This window comes from Piliocolobus tephrosceles, chromosome 14, assembly GCF_002776525.5.
Source record: "Piliocolobus tephrosceles isolate RC106 chromosome 14, ASM277652v3, whole genome shotgun sequence".
NCBI classification, from domain to species: domain Eukaryota; kingdom Metazoa; phylum Chordata; class Mammalia; order Primates; family Cercopithecidae; genus Piliocolobus; species Piliocolobus tephrosceles.
Genome location: NC_045447.1, coordinates 34,205,616 through 34,224,038, shown reverse-complemented (window position 1 = coordinate 34,224,038; position 18,423 = coordinate 34,205,616). Strand labels below are relative to the sequence as shown.

Genomic DNA, 18,423 nt, shown 5'->3' with positions numbered 1-18,423 from the left:
GAGTTAAGCAGAAACAGGAACTGCCATGCTCCATATACAGGAAAGGCATCTAATGTGTGCTAAGTATCAACTCTGTGCTGAGTGCTGGGCTTGGCAATTTACATGAATTGCCTCAGTTAAATCATACATCCATAAAGTTTAGAGACCAGATTCAAACCCAGATCTGTATGACTCCAACGCCTGCATACTTTAAAATAGCTCATCCTGGCTTTAAACTTCTCTCTCTCTCTCTCACACACACACACACAGCTTAAATTAGTAATTAAAGATACAAGCTAATAAAAACATATTCCACCAAGTTTAAAACAGTGGTTTTTAAACAAATCAAACTGATTAAACACTTATAATTAAATTATAATTTACTTAACAATTTTTGAACTCCCTTTATATGAATTCACTAAATGTTATGATTTTTACATATCAGTACCATTTTCTCTTCTGCAGTTCAAGAAGCCCAACCAGCCAATTCATAAACTTATCACTTCTGCCCAGAGCCTGGATCAACCCAGATTTATCATAATGTAATGGTCTCTGCAGCTGTTCCCCTACAATGAGCTTCATATATTTCTGCCCTCCTCCATGACCCTCTCCTTGCCCCACTCCATCCATTCAGACACAGCTACACTTACAGAGCCACCTCTGAGAGTTGCTGTTTGGTGAGATTCAGGGGATGATTGAAAGCAGTAATTCCATAATGGCTAGGGTTCTCTCCCTTTTGCAGGTTGGCCCGGAGAATGGCATTGTTGATGACATTCAGGAAAGAGCTGATTGCATGCCAGCCCTTGTTATTGAACCACACCTGAAAGAAAACATACCAGGTACAAAGTAATGCTCCCAAACCCTGTTCCTGCAGGCAGATGCACACACACCAACCATGCACATAAACCTCAGAAAGAAATTCTAGTCATGTACCAAAGCAAAACACTATGATCAGAGAACATGGCGAAGTAATTATAGTGTACAGGACACAGTGATCACTGACTATGTGGGCAGGCGCTGTGGGGAGGACCTTATACCTTTAACTCATTGAATTCTCACAACAGTTTAGAGATAGCCATGATTATTGTTTCCATTTCACAGATGAGGGAACTGAGGCTTAGATAGGTTAAGTGACTTAGTCAAGTTTACCTGTTATGTCTGGTGGCAAAGCAAATTCCCTGAATCACTACACTATACCGTACTGCCTCGCCTGTAAAGCTAACAGTTTGCTCTTTTCTGTTGTGAATGCCCCTGCCAACTTTACCATGAGTTCAAAGTGCTCCAGGAAACATAAGGATTTTTGTTCATCAAAAAGCTACTAGAACAAAGACAGTGGTTTACCTTGACATTATTTTTGGTGTCCAGTCCTGTCATAAACCTTCCCAAGCTGTTGAGAAATCGATCTGCAGAACTGTCCTGTAAACAACAGAAATCTGCCTCAGTTGTGACTGTTCACATAGATAAGGGGCAACAGTCAACCTGGAACCTGCGGACGACAGGATGGCACTGTGAAGCTCAATGCCACTACTACCTTGTTCACTGAAATTAAATTTGAAGCCATGAAATAAACGGCTCCTGAGAACCAAGTGACCAGAAATCTACTGCAGTGATGCTGCCATGATGCCACCAGTCTAGAAGGAATCACAGAGAAATCCTGGGATGCAAAGCCCCAAGATTTTAATGTCTGGTTATCACGGTGCGGTGAGGACTCCTCCAAGTGCTCCACCAGCATCATCTGAAGAGCCAGAACCATGCTCCGCCTGCAGATGTGCCAGATACATGGGTCCATCACTCAAAAGCAGAGCTGTGGATTCTAGGACTATCACTGCTGTCCACAATCCTAGGGTCCATTTTATCGGAGCCCCTTAATTCTCACTTAAAAATGGGAAACTTGAGACAGAGAGAAACGAAGTGAGTACTTACAAGGTCCTGCAGACCAGCCTGCCAGCTTCAAAAAGAAAATGATTCATTTCCTATTTAGTCAGTGATTGTTCCAGCAAAGTACATTGGAAACCCAGTTTATTTACCAACTGGCCAAATTTGTAAAACTGGTTGTTCTGAGAGCTTTTTTTGAGACGGAGTCTTGTCCTGTCGCCCAGACTGGAGCACAGTGGCACAATCTCGGCTCACTGCAACCTCCACCTCCCAGGTTCAAGCAATTCTCCCACCTCAGCCTCCCGAGTAGCTGGGATTATAGTTGCACGCCACCATGCCCAGCTAATTTTTGTATTTTTTTCAGTAGAGACAGGGTTTCACCATGTTGGCCAGGCTGGTCTCAAACTCCTGACCTTGTGATCCGCTCACCTCGGCCTCCCAAAGTGCTGGAATTACAGGCATACGCCACCACACCTGGCCGCTAAGAGCTTTTAAATCTCTGAATTTAAAAAAAAAACTTTTTTTGAGACAGAGTTTTGCTCTTGTTGCCCAAGGCTAGAGTGCAATGGTGTGATCTCAGCTCACTGCAATCTCTGCCTACAGGGTTCAAGCGATTCTCCTGCCTCAGCCTCCCAAGTAGCTGGGATTACAGGTGTGTGCCACCAATAGCCCAGCTTTTTTTTTTTTTGTATTTTCAGTAGATACGCGGTTTCACCATGTTGGCCAGGCTTGTCTCGAACTCCTGACCTCAAGTGATCCACTCACTTCGGCCTCCCAAAGTGCTAGGATTACAGGCATGAGCCATGGCACCTGGCCTCTGGATTTGTTTTTGACCTACACTTTTAAATGTACAACTAAGGAATTCAGTTTTGTCTGGCTCAAATCACTAAATGCCAAAGACTGCTCTGTATGCCAACATAGTCAGAACAATGAGCTGCCAGGTGATCCATTTAACCTGCCAACTACTCCTACATCCCAGCAGCTACCCACCCATTTTTCTGATACGTCTCATGATAGATATTGTACCTTGGCCAGCTTTAGGTGTTTCTTCATTTGTTTGATGGCATCATTAACTTCTTCACTCGGAGGAAGTGCTTGAGTATTACTGACACCCAGGGAAAACCCGCCATACCTAAAAGAACAGCCTGATATTAAAACCCAGACAGGGGGGTGCACATACCACTCAGCAGCAGACTCAGTGCGTGTGTGCACAAGGTTCAGAGTCAAATTCCTATTCAAAGGAGGGCTAAATTTTGCCTCAGAGAAGTTACACGTCAGCTTCCTCTAATAAATGTTGGCAATCTCTTAACTCCCATGGTTTCTGCCCAGCAGGGAGGACCTGGCCTGATTACACACACAGTTAGATAGCTGAGACATCGAGGAAAGAATGGTGTTTCATCTCACAGATGCTCCTCTGACCCAGTGACTCGGGCGTGAACGTGGGTCTGGAGGCAAGCAGATGGGAAGGTGGGAGAGTGGGAACCCCGCACTGTCCAGAGTAGGCTACACTGGCCTTATACGCAGGTCCCGGCTCCTTTCTAGCCTGAGGGCTATTATAGGGGCCTGCGTCTGCTCTGCCCAGAGATCCAAGGGTCCTGGCCCTTGGGGAAAAGGCAGAGAGAAGAGGTGGAAATCAGTAACAAGGAGCCTTCGGGCCCCCTGAGGTAGCCACATCAGCTATCTCATTTTTCATGATGGACAAACTGGCCTCAAGAATTCTCCCGTCCCCAGTCCCACCTGTTCCTTCAAAACCCAGATGGAAAAACGGATTGAAATACAGTGCAAAGAGATGGTTTTGGTGCTTCTTATTTCCTCTAAGACCTTCTTAGTCCCTTGCTACATGCCTAGAAATTGTCCTTGAGTCCTTAAGAAGCCTTGAGAATCTGGTTTGGGGGGAAAGTACAAGTAGGTATTCCCGTCACAACACTACTTACTTGAAATCCCTAGACACCCACAGGAGATTTCTGATTCTCCTCAAGGAAATCAGTACATCAAACATTTCAGAGGCCTCTGGAGGGGCCACTAGGCACTGAGCTACGATGCTCTAGGCAGAAGCTCTATAAAGCAGACCTAATCTAAATCTGTCTGTGCCCCTGCGTGCTCCACACATTCACAGGGCTTCTGTCCTCCTTACGGTGAGATGGCACCCGTGAGTGTGTGAGTGACAATCTCCAAGTCTTTCTTCAATCCAAGACACCTACAACACCATCCTCCTCCTGAGCTAAAGGTGCCAGAAAGACAGCAACTTACCTAAACTCATTCACCCAGATCTTGTTCTTCAAGCTGCAGAGACAAAGAAACAAAAAATCCGTTCAAAGAAAGCACTGAGCCTATTCCTGATGATGCAAAAGAAGTAAATACCCACCTGAGGATATAAGGAAGGGACAGAAATAATCCTAGAATCAGGCTGGCCTTGCAGGGTTGTGCCAGAGAAAAGAAGTCTGTGCTCAGGCCTCTTCCAGCCTTCTCTCCATCATAAATACCCTATTACTTATATGAGAATCAGGCCTTGGGTTAAATCAATTTACAAACCACCTTATAGACCAAGATGTAAGTGAACTAGAAGCTTTTCCTCTTTTTTTTTTTTTTTGGGGGGGGGGAGACGGTTTCGCTCTTGTTGCCCAGGCTGGAGTGCGATGGCACAACCTCAGCTCACTGCAACCTCCGCTTCCCAGGTTCAAGCAATTCTCCTGCCTCAGCCTCCTAAGTAGCTGGGATTACAGGCACGTGCCACCACGCCCAGCGTATTTTGTATTTTTAGTAGAGACGGAGTTTCCCCATGTTGGCCAGGCTGGTCTTGAACTCCTGACCTCAAGTGATTCACCCGCCTTGGCCTCCCAAAATGCTGGGATTACAGGCGTGAGCCACTGTGCCCGGCCTAGAAGCTTTTTCAGTTAACAATAATATTTCGATTGTGGATGGCATAAGGAGAAGTTATGCTTCTTTCTTGGAAACTCATGGTCACTATCATTCCAGCATGCCCGTGCCATTTAAAGTCACTGAGAAACTCCTAAGTGAAAGACCCCAACTGACCAAGTTGATGGGAAGGAAACCAGAACAAACATTTGCTGAGCTAAGCATTTAACACTAGACTGCCATGTCCCAGGAAGCTAGACGGCTCTCCCAAGCCAAGGCAGGCTCCTAAACCTTCCCAGGGCTCCCTCCGTGGGACCACAAATTATCATGGAGTCCCCTATCAGAGAGCACCCAAGGCACTTTATGTACATCATTTAATTTAGTCCTCATGACAAACTTACAAGAGCAACATTAATATCACAATTTAGATAAACTAAGGCTTTAAAAGGATAACCAGTTACCTGGTCAAGTTGCTACTAAGTGGCAGAATTTGACTTTGAATCCATTTCTATTTTCATTCTAGATCAGGTTGCCTCAGCCTTGAAGCTGACAACGGAATGTTCACAGTCCCTCTCATCATCTTTTCTAGTTTGGGATAATATCCTAAACTTCTGATACATGGGATCAGGCCATAATCTGGCACTTCCCCCACTGTTCCAGTCTGTTATTTGGAGGTTTTTAATTCCTCTAATTAGTAATAATAAGGCAGGGGACAAGTTTAGTAAAAAGTCACCTTTTGGCTATGATCTGCACATACGTCTTCACCAGATAATCCGAAATGTTTCTTCCCGTCAGGTCCTGAAGGATATCTGCAGTGTTTTGTTTTCTCTGTCATCACATGAAAACCAAGCATATGGGTCTTTATAGACAAGAATTGAAACCGAAAACAAATCAAGGACAACAGTGACCATGTCCACAGTGCGACCGTAAACCTGACTACAGGCCCCAGACACTGGCCTCAGTCAACCAGCACCGAGACTTGGTTCACCCTGCCCCTTGGCACTGGTAATTCACTTACACCAAGCCAAGGTCTCTCCCAAGAATTTATTCTGAACATCTAACAATAAACATTGAAATGAGATTCTTTGTAGTCAAGAGATTTTTAGGAAGCATCATCATTCCCTATGCCTAATAAATCTTTTGTTCATCGGAGTTATACTGATGACTAGATTAGCTGTTATTTTATTCATTTTATTTTTTGAGATGGAGTCTCACTGTGTTGCCCAGGCTGGAGTGCAGTGGTGCAACCTCCACCTCCCAGGTTCAAGCAATTCTCCTGCCTCAGCCTCCCAAGTAACTGGGATTACAGGCACGTGCCACCATGTCTGGCTAATTTCTGCATTTTTAGTAGAGACAGGGTTTCACCACATTGGCCAAGCTGGTTCGAACTCCTGACCTCAGGTGATTCGTCTGCCTCAGCATCCCAAAATACTGAGATTACAGGTGTGAGCCACCCCGCACCTGGCCTAGCTATTATTTTAAAGAGTGGTAACCAAGACTTATTTTAGTTCTTGTACTTATTTAGAACTCCTTGTCCTCACTCTGCAATTTGGATGCTGATAAAAGCAGCAGAGAGCTATCATAAGCACTCCTCTTCCTGAAATTCTCAAAAAAAAAAAAAAAAAATGGCTCAGGACTCCTTCCCAAAAAGAGTCTCCAAGAATGCCAGAGTTGACAAGATCCACAGGAGTTTTGTGATCCAGCCTCCCTAATTCAGAGGTGAAGAAACAGCTCCAGGGAGTTAAAGTGGCCTGTCAAAGGCTACCAGCTCATTTGTTGCAGAGCCAAGATTGGAAGCCAGGCCTGTCACAGTCTGTCCTGTGACTTCACTGCTGTGGGACAGGCATGGGCACAGTGTGGTCCAATCCCTCTCCCCTCAAAACTCACATGTTTTTCCTATGACAAGAAGCAAGTTAAAGACTGAAATAGGGCTGGGGACGGTGGCTCTCACCTGTAATCCCAGCACTTTGGGAGGCCGAGGCGGGTGGATCACCTGAGGTCAGGAGTTCCAGATCAGCCTAGCCGACATGGCGAAACCCCATCTCCACTAAAAACACAAAAATCAGCCGGACATGGTGGTGCGTGCCTGTAATCCCAGCTACTTGGGAGGCTGAGGCAGGAGAATCAGTTGAACCTGGGAGGGTGAGGTTGCAGTGAGCCAAGATCATGCCACTGCACTCCAGCCTGGGCAACAGAGCAAGACTCCGCCTCAAAGAAAAAGAGAAAAAAGACAGACCCTCCCAACATGATATCGCACTCATTCCTGCTTCCAAGCAGAAGCTACCAGCCTACCCTCTACCCCTTCTGCCCAGTCACACCCTGAAAGTGACGCACTTGTGGAGGAGGCAGCCCCCCTGCCCCTGGGGGGCACACGGGCAGCATCTTCTTGATTTTGTCGCTGCTACACTGGCACGCAGGTGAAGGATTCTGCATCGTCCAGTTCCCATTCCGGAAGAGGTCCCTGATGGTTTGGGGAACTGGGGCAGTGGTCCACTCTTCCTCCCCTGCCTGGCAGGGCATGTCTCTGCAAAGGGAAGACAGCAAGAGGAGGATTACCCGAGAGGGCCTGGCCTTTCTGTTGCCTCAGGAGCACAGGATCATTCCATAATGACCACAAACATGCATCTACTCCCTCACCATTTAGAAAAGACAAGCGTGATCTCATTTGATTGCCTGATCCCACAACAGCCTTGTACACTGTGACATCATTTATATCATCATTATGTATCATCATTTTATACATAAGTAATATAGAATGCAAAGAGGCCCTAAAGGTTTACGTACTAAACTCTGTTCAATCCAATCAACCAACCATTTGCTCACACAACAAATATTCGTTGAGCACCTACTATGTGCCAGATGCTGTCCAGTATATTTGAGGGCCTAAGGTGAAAATACCTGCCTTCATGGAGGTGTATGGCCATGGAGCAGTCAAACAACAAATAAACTAATAAGATAATCTTAGATGGCCCAAAATAAAGCAAAATAAAAAGACAGTGACTGGGGAGAATGAACCTACTGAGGAGAAGACATTTCAGTCAAAACATAAACAATGATGGAGAACAAGCTGGTCAAAGATTTGACGGAAAGAACATTCTGAGCAAAAGCGATGGCAAGTGCAGGTACAAAGGCCCTAGGAAGAAATGCGTTTCTGTTTTTGAGGAATAACAGGAAGACAGCACGGCTGGAGTAGGATAAGCTACGAAGAAGAGTAATGATAAACGAGGAGGAGAGGAGCCAGATGACAGAGGCCTGGGAAACAGTCTGGATCTTATGCTCGACATGCTGAAAAATGAGTAGAGAGTGGCAAGATCCAATTTATGTTCTCAAATGAGTGGAGAATTGGGGGATGCCTGGGGTGAGAGTGCTCGGCACATAAAGAGCTAGGCTATCTACAAATTTTCCCTGGAGATAAGACACAAAGCCTGTCTGCAGCTGTGAATTACTGTGGGACATCAGCAGGTCCCCTGCTCTTTTGGGGGCTTATTTTTTCCACTGGCAAAATAAAAGTTTAAAATGACTTGATTCAACAAATAATTTCCAGTTCCCTTCCAGTTTCAGAATTCCACAATTTAAAGTAAAGCTACAGCAATTATTTCCTTATTATTAAATATTAAATATAATTGCCGGGCACAATTGCTCATGCCTGTAATCCCAGAACTTTGGGAGGCCAAGCCAGGTGGATCATTTTAAGTCAGGAGTTCAAAACCATCCTGTCCAACATGGTGAAACTCCATCTCTACTAAAATTAGAAAAAGTAGCCAGTGTGGTGGCACATGCTTATAATCCCAGCTACTCAGGAGGCTGACGCAGGAGAATCACTTGAACCTGGGAGGCAGAGGTGGCAATGAGCCAGGACTGAACCACTGCGCTCCAGCCTGGGCAACAGAGCAAGACTCCATCTCAAAAAAAAAAAAAAAAAAATATATATATATATATACACACACACACACACACACACACACACGCACACACACAAATATTATATAAATATATATTTTAAAACTATTTCTTGTTTTCTTAGGTATTAAAAATTCAAATGAACAGTTTTCCAGATTGATCTCTAATTGTCTCCTTAAAGCACCTGAACTGACTGGAAAGTCATACAAAGACATGCTGTGTGAAGACACTCCTGAAGCTCACACTCTGAACATTCAGAAGGGGATTGGCTGAGACAAATTTAAATACTGCTGAGACATGCTCCTGTCAAATTTCCTTCATGTCTACCATTTTTTTGCAAAACCTAAAAATCTGAATTTCAGTAAGAGTTGCCAGGATAAAAGCCCTTCCTTCCAACCACCTCTGGCAGACTGTAGGTGGGGCTGTTTGAACCCTCTGATGTCAGGGCTGGGCCTATTTTGTCTCTATGGGCTGGCTCTCAGCCCAGTTCTGGCTCCTACAGAGCCTTCCTAAGCTGGCATCAATCCATGAGTTCATATGGTTCAGCTGGCCAGTGATGAATCCAGACAACTATATTATCATCTCATCTCATACTTCTATCTTTCCTACACAACCTTCGTGCGGAAAATCAAAGGCACCATGAAATCCAGATAGGCCGTATCTGTGTCCTTCGCTATCCTTGCCATCTGGTTATTTGGGAACCAGTATTGGCTGCTAGGATTTACCACACATCACGTGCTAACTACTAAGTACTAACAAATATTTAGTAACTATCCAATACTAACTAAGAACAAACAAGCACACAGTAGCTACCCATTTAGAAATCGTCTCTACAACCTTGTATAAACAGGTTATCATGCTCACTGTTTTGTGGTGTGCGGAGTCACCCATCTTCCCGTTGAAACTTGAAAGTCAAGTTTGCCCCTCTCTCCAACTCTCCAGCACCTTCCCACCTTGCCATAATTTTTCAGAGATCACTGCTGTTTCACGACCTCAGCTGAGATTCTGCCTAAGCCTGGAAACACTAACCCACCTCTACTAGCCTTGAGCACTGCCTCATAAGATCCTCACCTCTCCACCATCTTTACTCACAGCGATCTAGTGACCTCCCTTCCCCTACACACACTTAAGAGTCATATGGATGCTTCACTGAATTTATTTATCCACTGCCTACTTTTTAAAAGGGGGTTTTGAAGGAAAGTACAATAAAAATACACAATTTGAAAAGAAGAAAGTGTCATTTTTATAAAAATTCATGTCATCTTTACAGATTTAAAAGCGAAGAAGCTGATAAACAAAACCTGAAAATTATATATAATGAGAGCCTACTGAAGCACTTAAGTACAGGGAATGGGAGAGAAAGAAAGGAAAAGCATTTGATTAGTAAGTCTAAAGTGCTATTTAAATTAAATATTAATGTTCTAAATCAGTAAAAGAATGTCTGTAATGATGTGCTTTGCATGGTGTTAGAAGACTCTCCGAACGTTTCTTCCTAGATAATTTAGTTAGGTTACTACACTGGCTTTTGTAATTAAAAAATAATAATTCAAAGGGCAAATGCTGGTGGTCACAATGTGGCATGCAGTTGATAAATGCAGCATATTAGAAATCAAACCAGGTGACAAGCACAAGAAGCCAGCTGATGGCTAAAGTGACACTCACGGGATTGGGTTTCCTTCCATACAGCGCGTCCCGAAGCCAGGGTCTTTCGTGAGGGCGTTTAAGAGTTCCAGGGTTCCCGTGTCCTCAGGAGCATCGTTGCTGTGGGTACATAAGAGGCAACCAGCTTAGTAATTCATTAAAACCAGTAATCAAGAGATACAAATGTTTTATAAATTAAACATTTTAGGAAGCATTTCTCTGTGATAGGTTCTTAAAACAGAAATGAACAAAACACAGAAACCACCCAGAAGGATCTTAGACTCTGGCCCTGTATTCGGCATCAGGGTGACATAGAGCACTCCAAAGTGGAGCTTGTATAAATGGGCTATATGTGTAAAGGTGTGTATGTGTACATGCATGTACATACATATATACATTTACATATTTTTTAAATTTGAAGTAAATCAACTCATTAAGTATTTCAAAAGTGCTTTTACAATTATCCCTTTGGCACAGACAAGCAGGATTTTCCAAGAAAGGGCAAGAAAACTTTGTACTCTTTGCATGCACAACTAGAAAGCACAAAAATAACAGGCACAGGTCACAAACACATGCTATGTTCCACAACCATGGGCAATATAGGGTCAGCAGCTGGAAAGGAAAAAATAAAGTAAACCTGAACCATGTAAGAAGAAAACATGGGCTTAGAGAAAAAGAGGCCAATTCACATTTACATAAATATATATTTTTTTTTCTTTTTTTTTTTTTTTTAATGCTTCCCTTTTGTATCACTGATATAGTTGCCCCATCTACAGGTCTACAAATCCTTCAGGACTGAAGAAAGCTCCTGCTAACAAGACCCAGAAAAATCCTTTATCCTTTTCTTTGATGTAATGTATTGTTATAGAGTGGAGGAAATTTTTGTCTAAAGAACAAACACTAGCTAACATCCCAAATATAACAGAATAGATAATAATTATATGAATTATACTTTGCAGAAAAGTCTCTGGAGGTTCTACGCTTTCATGGTGTGCCCTGTGAGTCAATTACAGAATTAAAACACAGCTCCACAAATTCAAATATTTTATAACTTAATCGTGGATTTTTGCAAGGGCAGATTATTTTACCTAAAACACATGCGGCTGTTCCTGACAACGGTAGGATAAAGAAGAGAGAGGCTGAAAGGCTCAACAGAAGACTGGCCTATTATTCAGGGTTAGTTCGCTGCTGTTCTATGCATGCAGTATTAGCTTATACAAGGACCTGAGTCACAGAAGTAAAATTTATTCCACTGTGTAATTCTGAAGTCCATTCCCTTGGCCCACGTAAACATCTTTGGTCTGCTTGAATCTTATCCCCTCCTGGGACATAGAAGACAAACATACCTGACAAATGTGTACTGTTCGTTGTACATCCAGGGCTGAAGTTCCAGGCTGGGGTACTTGCCAAAGGGTGGCACGATCAGGCTGAACACAAGGGCAATGCAGACAAACACAGCTGGCAAGACAATCTTTACCCAGGCAGTGGAGGGGGCAGGGGGACAGCAGGAAAACGGCAAGTGTTAGAAACAAGGCCAAGGGGTAAATCCCTACGAGTCCAGCCCGCCTCCCCGACCAACCAGCATGGCAATGAGGAGTGCAGAGCCTATGACTATGCTGAACCAAGGCATTCTTGGCAGCTGGGAAGCAATGGAGCCTGAAAACTAAACCTTTTCTCTGGCAGCACAAGGTCAGAGGCTATGGCCACCTGGCAGAGGCACTAAGCCAAAAGGTTCACAAAGTAAACAGTGCTCACATTCAGGGTAACTCAGAACACTGGGTCCTGCCCTTCTTCCTCCTGAAGACTGAGAAAGACCACATTGGGCCATGAACCCAGGACCAGGAGCCAGAAGTCCTGAATCCTGGTTCTGTCTCTAATACAAGTGCACCCATGTGAAGTCACTCTCCCCACTGGCCTCAGTTTTCTCACTTTAATCTGAGGTCTGAGAACACATGGTCCATTCAAATCCTACACTATAATAAAACCAACTCTACAGCAATGGCTCCAATCACAGACAACCATAGTCATTGTCTCCCGTGATAAGTCTCAGAAAGAATAAATATCCAATTCCTTCTTCAACCTCCTAAGACTTTCTACCATATCTTCTCTGAAAAAAAAAAAAAAAAAATGACTTGGACATACTTTGTAAGTAAACCCAAAGCTCCTCCCATTTATTGCTGAGAAATGTATCCCTTATAACCTTAAAGATTCAAACAATGCCCCCAATTTTAATGTTCTGGGATTTCAATGCAGAAAATTGACACTGAGTGAATAAGTCTGTATAATAAGTACTATAATGAGAATTATCTCTGTTGTCATTATTTATAGTTGTGTTATCAATGATTATCATCAACAAACAAAGGTAACTGAGGATCAGAGAGACTAAGCAACTTGCCCAAGGTCATACAGCCAATAAGTAGCAAAGTCAGGATTCAACTCCAGCTCTGTGTGCTCCAAACTCCTGCTCTTAACAGTATCCACATCATCAGTGTGGAAGATTCTCTGCAGACCTTTTCTCTACATTTCTTGATTTTATAGAGTGAAAAAACTTAACCCTTCTAACTAAGCAAGTTAGCATGCAAACACTGACATGCAGACAATAGTGTTAAGAAATCTTCTCTGTTGGCCAACTATATTCTGACCTACCTTTTCTACCAGTTTGAGTTAAACATCAACTCAGAGAAAAATCAAGTTTCTAATAAGTTCACGTCAAGTGCATCTGGGTGTAATAACTCTCATGTTATGACAGCTGAATACACCCGATCAGTTTTTCTATACTTTGTCCTTTTTATGTTCTCCTCCAAAATAACATATACACACACAAAAGTAAGCACTTGCTAATGTCAGGCCCCATTCGAAGCACCTATTCGTTTTAATTTTCGTAACAACCCTGTACTGCAGGTAATATTATTATCCCCATTTTACAGATGAGGAGATTGAGGCATAGAGAAGTAACTTGCCAGCAGATACAACACTGGCAAGGAATAGAACTGGGATTGAAATACAGATAAATCTGGCTCCAGCATCCATATCTTGACCAAGATGCTATCCTGCCTTCACTGGTCACAGAGCCTGCAGCCCACCCATGAAGCCAGAGTCTCTAGCCAAAACAGCACATCTCACCTGAGCAAAAAATCCTTTCCGACTCCGTCTGGCAATTAGCAGTCTCTTCCACAAAAGGGCCACAAACTGTTGCTGTGTAAGCTTCCAGCCCTTCACCTGGTAGGAGCCTTTGCCATCCATCCCACTGAGCAAGTCTGTCTCTCTGGACTCTGCAAGAAGCCAACACTGAAGGTCACCTATTATCTTAGGTATTTTCGGCATTGCTATGCTCCTTCTTCTGGTGTCTTCAACAACTATCTTGGAGGCGTGTGTCTGAAGCTAAAAGTTTCTCAGAAGTAAAGGGCTTTCATGACAAAGCTATGTCCAAGGAAGAGTTATGACTCAAAGTGTCTAAGAGTAGCAGTCTCTGCCTTTCAGTCCTTGTCTGATAAGTACAGAAAAGAAAGGTGTCTTGAGACAACTGAAAAGATGTGTTCATGCATAACCAGGTATTACAGCCAACCACTCGGATGAATTGAGTCATCAGTTTCTTATAGACTATTCTATGAAACAGGCCATGTACATAGCTTGACATATCTGAGAACACCCAATGGCAATTAGCTTCTCAGCTTCTCACCCTATTATATTTTGGTAAAACATGGACACATTTCAAATAATCTAAGTACTGATACTGTATGAAGTCAGGCAATTATATATAATGTAAAAGCCATAAACTCCTGTGAGCAGGGGTGAGAGAACTGGAAAGTTTTCTGTTCCTAAACATTTTCCAGAAATCCTTGTCTTAAATGAATGATACCTAACTGATGTGCTTTTACATCTTAACAATATTTGTTTGATGTCTTATCTCTCCTCTCCATCTCAGTTAAACACACAAAGATACACTCATCTAAAATATCTGTCCTTTTTTTTTTTTTGAGATGGAGTTTTCACTTTTGTTGCCTAGTCTGGAGTGCAATGGCGCAACCTTGACTCACTGAAACCTCTGCCTCCCAGGTTCAAGCGATTCTCCTGCCTCAGCCTCCCAAGTAGCTGAGATTACAGGCATATGCCACCATACTCGGCTAATTTTTGGTATTTAGTAGAGATGGGGTTTCACCTTGTTCGTCAGGCTGGTCTCAAACTCCTGACCTCAGGTGATTCCCACCTCGGCCTCTCAAAGAGCTGGGATTACAGGTGTGAACCGCCGTGCCCGGCCTCAAATATATAAGTCTTAGGGTACAATTAACTCTAACAGCAAATTCCCCTTTCTGACTCTTTCAAAATAATTCATCTACTTGAAAGAATATTTGTTCAACAATTAAACACCTAATATATACAAGAAACTAGGACCCTGCAGAAAAGATAATAAATACATGGGTTCAGAGGATTGAGGCACCATCTTTATGTCTTTAAAGGAAGAGATATGGATGGGCTCTTTCAGGTTTGATCACATGCACGACGCTGCAAAGAACAAGGGGCTTTTATCATTTCCTCACATCTCTTGGGACTCTGTCACCTTGGCTGGGATCTATCACCTTGGCTAAAGGCCATCCCAAGAAAACAGCTGGGAGCATGAGAGAGACTTTCACATTCAAACAGTGGGACGCTGATTGATCTTGCCCTAACATACCTGGGTCTACGTCAGAATCATTTGGATCAACAGCATCATCCTCAGTGAACGGGCGAAGACAGCTCTGCTTGTCCCCGAAGGCCCGCCTGTTTCGTCTTGCTGGCAAGGTACCATCTGAAGGCACAAGGAGAGAATCCATACTTTATTTACAACAAAACAAACCTTCCCCATCTGCAACAAACCTACACTCTACAAATGAGAATGCAATAGAACAATTCAAAGGGAAAGGAACAATACTCGTGCGCTGAGAAAGCCAGCAGGAGGCACTATCTTAAGTGTGCCATTCCCCCTCAAGGCAGTTACCTGAGGTCTCAGCATCCACCCCACTCTCTTCGGCCACCTTGAGGAATATCTGCAAAACGAGAGCAGGTGAGAACATGATAAGCACCAACATTACGAAAGTAGTCATCACTGCCATGATTATTACATTATTGCGTGGCATGTTAGCCCCTTAAGACAGAGAAAGTAGAAGCCACATTTCTTAGTAACACTTTGTCAGACTCACTTGGGAGAGAAGCCGTTTTTGCCAGAGAACATTTCCTCAGTGGTGAGAGCTATCAATCTAGACAATCATTTTTAAATTAAAGCTATGGTTGGGCGCGGTGGCTCATGCCTATAATCCCAGCACATTGGGAGGCCAAGGCGGGCTGATCACCTGAGGTCGGGAGTTCAAGACCAGCCTGACCAACATGGAGAAAAAACCTGTATCTACTAAAAATACAAAATTAGCCGGGCATGGTAGCACATGCCTGTAATTCCAGCTACTCGGGAGGCTGAGGCAGGAGAATCACTTGAACCCGGGAGGTGGGGGTTGTAGTGAGCCAAGATTGCACCACTGTACTCCAGCCTGGGTGATAAGAGCAAAACTCCTGTCTCATCAAAAAAAAAAAAAAAAAAAAAAAAAAGCTATGACAGTAGGACACTGCAGCAGAAGAAATTTGTTCTGAACCTACAGGGAATGAGTCAGGTGGCTTCTTTCAGGATTGTGGCTCTAAATCTTTGAGTAGGCTAGCACTATGACAAGTTATCCAATACAGAATGAGCAGGAGGAAATGGAGCACTAGAAATACGATGGCAGAGATTCAAACATCAGAAGAGAATCTGAATGAGCGCAATAATTTCCAAACTCTAGTCTATAGACCACTGTGTCCGAAGCATGCAACAGAAGTACAGACCTCAAGGCCTTACCTCCAGAAATTCTGATGCATAGGCCCTGAAGCCAAACCTTAGAATGTTTACTTTTAGTAACATCCCCAGGTGATTCTGCTGCACTGTCAAACTTAAGAGACCACTGGGCCAGACAGCTTTTATATCCCCTTCAGCCCTCAAGGTCTGTGATGTTGAATCTCTAAGGGGAGGCATTACATGGAGAGAGGATGGGCTTTGAAGCCCCAAATCCCTGATTCTGAATCTCATGTCAACATTCCTGAGTGTTCATTTTTTCATCTTTTTATGAGAATTAAATGAGGTCACAGTGATTAAAAAAAAAAACAAAAAAAAAACAAATCTCGGCACCTGGCATAAGTAGACTATCCATTCATAAATGTTGGTCATTTCCTATGTATGAGAATCCAGCTGATACCTGGCTGTGACACAGTCACACCAGGGAATTGCTCCTGATTCTGATTCAGTAGGTCTGAGCTGGGCCCAAGTTGCTGAATTCCTAACAAGTTCCCAGGTGATCCTGATGCTGCTGGTCCTCACACTGTACTTGAGTAAAGAGGCTCATTAAAAGGTAAATAAGTGGATAGGAGTTTAAGGTTGGGATGTAAATGTGTTAGGTACCCCTGGTTTCAACATACAAATAAATCTCAGGCATGTACTGTGGTACAGAGGAAAATACTTCTTTCCTGCTAACTCCCACCACCATCTTAAATGGCTAACTGGGGTCAACATTACTCAGATGTCAATGACCTAAAAACCCAATGACTAACTCCATGATAATCCTGCTCCCAATGCAGGCTACCGGCCTGGACTTAGGACATTTGGCCTTGCTATATATTCCGACAGTCAGCCACTTAACTTACTTCTTCCAGGGTCGTCTCTGAGATGCCATAACTAGAAATGCCCAGGTCTGAGAGCCGGTCATCAATCTCATGAAAGAGTTCCACAAAGGCCCCCTCCTTAGCAGCTTCATATGGCAGCACGTAGGTCAGCTCATGCCCTATGTCTTCCACCAGCCGGGCTTCAGACACATGCTTCCTGATGAGGTTGGAGATAGCAGAGACATCTGCAGGGACCAGAATGCAAAGATGGCTCAATCAACTCAGAGGGGCTCCAGAGTGAGGGCTGGCCATCCCCCACCCTCTCCTCAGAAGCCTGCTGCTCATACACCACACCTGTTCCAGGTATTTTAGTCATTCCACATGTTCATCTCTGGTCTGAGGGTTGGGGGCAAAGGAAAGGACTATGTCTTATTCACCTTTGTATCACCAAAGCCAGGCACATTGTAGGTACTCAGTGTAGGATGGGTGGATGGGTGGATGGGAGGATGGGTGGGTGGGTGGATGGATGGGTGGATGGATAACTGAGGCTCAAAGTCTGGTGTTTATTGCCTAAGCTCTGGAAGTCTTCAATAGAGAACTTGAGTAAAGTAATCTTTAAAAATTCTTTACCCTTTCCTATATTTGAAAAGTAGGCTCCCTCATTTACCTAAATAGAAGGTTAATCTAACAGTTCATGGAAGCAGAAGTCTTCTTCCTGGGAAAAGCCAGCCGTTAGGACTGAGCAGAGATGGCAAGGGTCAAGACTTCCGTTCCACATATGCTACTGGTGACACTGGCCTCCTACACACGCTACCCAAGAAAAATCTGGAAGGCTGTTCCTGATCTCCTGGGCTCTCACTCTTCTTATATACTAGGTTCAAATCCCAGCCCACTGGCTTGGCCCTCAGCTCCTCATCCCCAGTATTCAGTGTCCACTCCACTAAGGGATTCCCCAAACCCCAATCATCTCAGCTCTCTGGGACACTGCCCTACTAGCTCCCAGACCGAGCCCCAGGCACCCCAGCAAGCATTAGGCCAACCCACCACCAAGCTGCACCCGCCCCCACAGCCACCCAGCCCCAGCCCAGCAGCAAACCTTGAGTCAGCGCCACCAGCCTCTGCACCTCTCCTCCTCTGCCTCCACTCTGCCCAGCTGGGGGAAGCTCAGGCACCACCTGAATAAGAAACCCCAGAGTCCTTACCGATGGTCAGCGTGTCACTCTCATGGTCGCTGCCCAGGCCAGCATCAGAACTGCTCTGAGAAACACTGTCCTCCTGATGGCAAAGAAGGAGGTGAGAATGGGTCAGGGACTGAGCAAGGCAGAGCCACCAGCACCTTCGCCGGGGAGGGCTTCCAAGCAGCTCTGTTGTGTAAGAACTAAAGGAAAAAGCTTTCCCTGAAATACATGCACTGGCAGCCGTGGCTTCAGAGGACCCCGTCTGGCATGTGTGTGCCGTGTGAACAGCCTCACTTCCTGAGGGTGAAAGGTCAGGAAGCAGAGTTGCCAAAAGAAC

General features: G+C 44.2%; 1 protein-coding gene across 2 annotated transcripts in view; it reads right to left on the bottom strand.

Annotated features, from left to right (window-relative positions):
• Positions 1–18,423, bottom strand: part of ABCA1 (ATP binding cassette subfamily A member 1) — a 146,677-nt gene that overhangs the window by 18,126 nt on the left and 110,128 nt on the right. Inside the window, exons 24-36 of one of the 2 annotated variants that reach the window (XM_023202438.2) lie at positions 18,111–18,183; positions 16,951–17,153; positions 15,227–15,275; positions 14,924–15,037; positions 13,375–13,523; positions 11,598–11,722; positions 10,273–10,371; positions 7,045–7,234; positions 5,444–5,538; positions 4,105–4,137; positions 2,881–2,986; positions 1,321–1,395; positions 630–799 (exon numbers count right to left, since the gene is read on the bottom strand). In XM_023202438.2, the coding sequence (XP_023058206.2) occupies positions 630–799; positions 1,321–1,395; positions 2,881–2,986; positions 4,105–4,137; positions 5,444–5,538; positions 7,045–7,234; positions 10,273–10,371; positions 11,598–11,722; positions 13,375–13,523; positions 14,924–15,037; positions 15,227–15,275; positions 16,951–17,153; positions 18,111–18,183 (1,481 nt within the window). Of the gene's footprint in view, positions 1–629; positions 800–1,320; positions 1,396–2,880; positions 2,987–4,104; positions 4,138–5,443; positions 5,539–7,044; positions 7,235–10,272; positions 10,372–11,597; positions 11,723–13,374; positions 13,524–14,923; positions 15,038–15,226; positions 15,276–16,950; positions 17,154–18,004; positions 18,084–18,110; positions 18,184–18,423 lie in introns of both variants that reach the window. The other variant, XM_023202430.2, reaches the window with a different exon arrangement.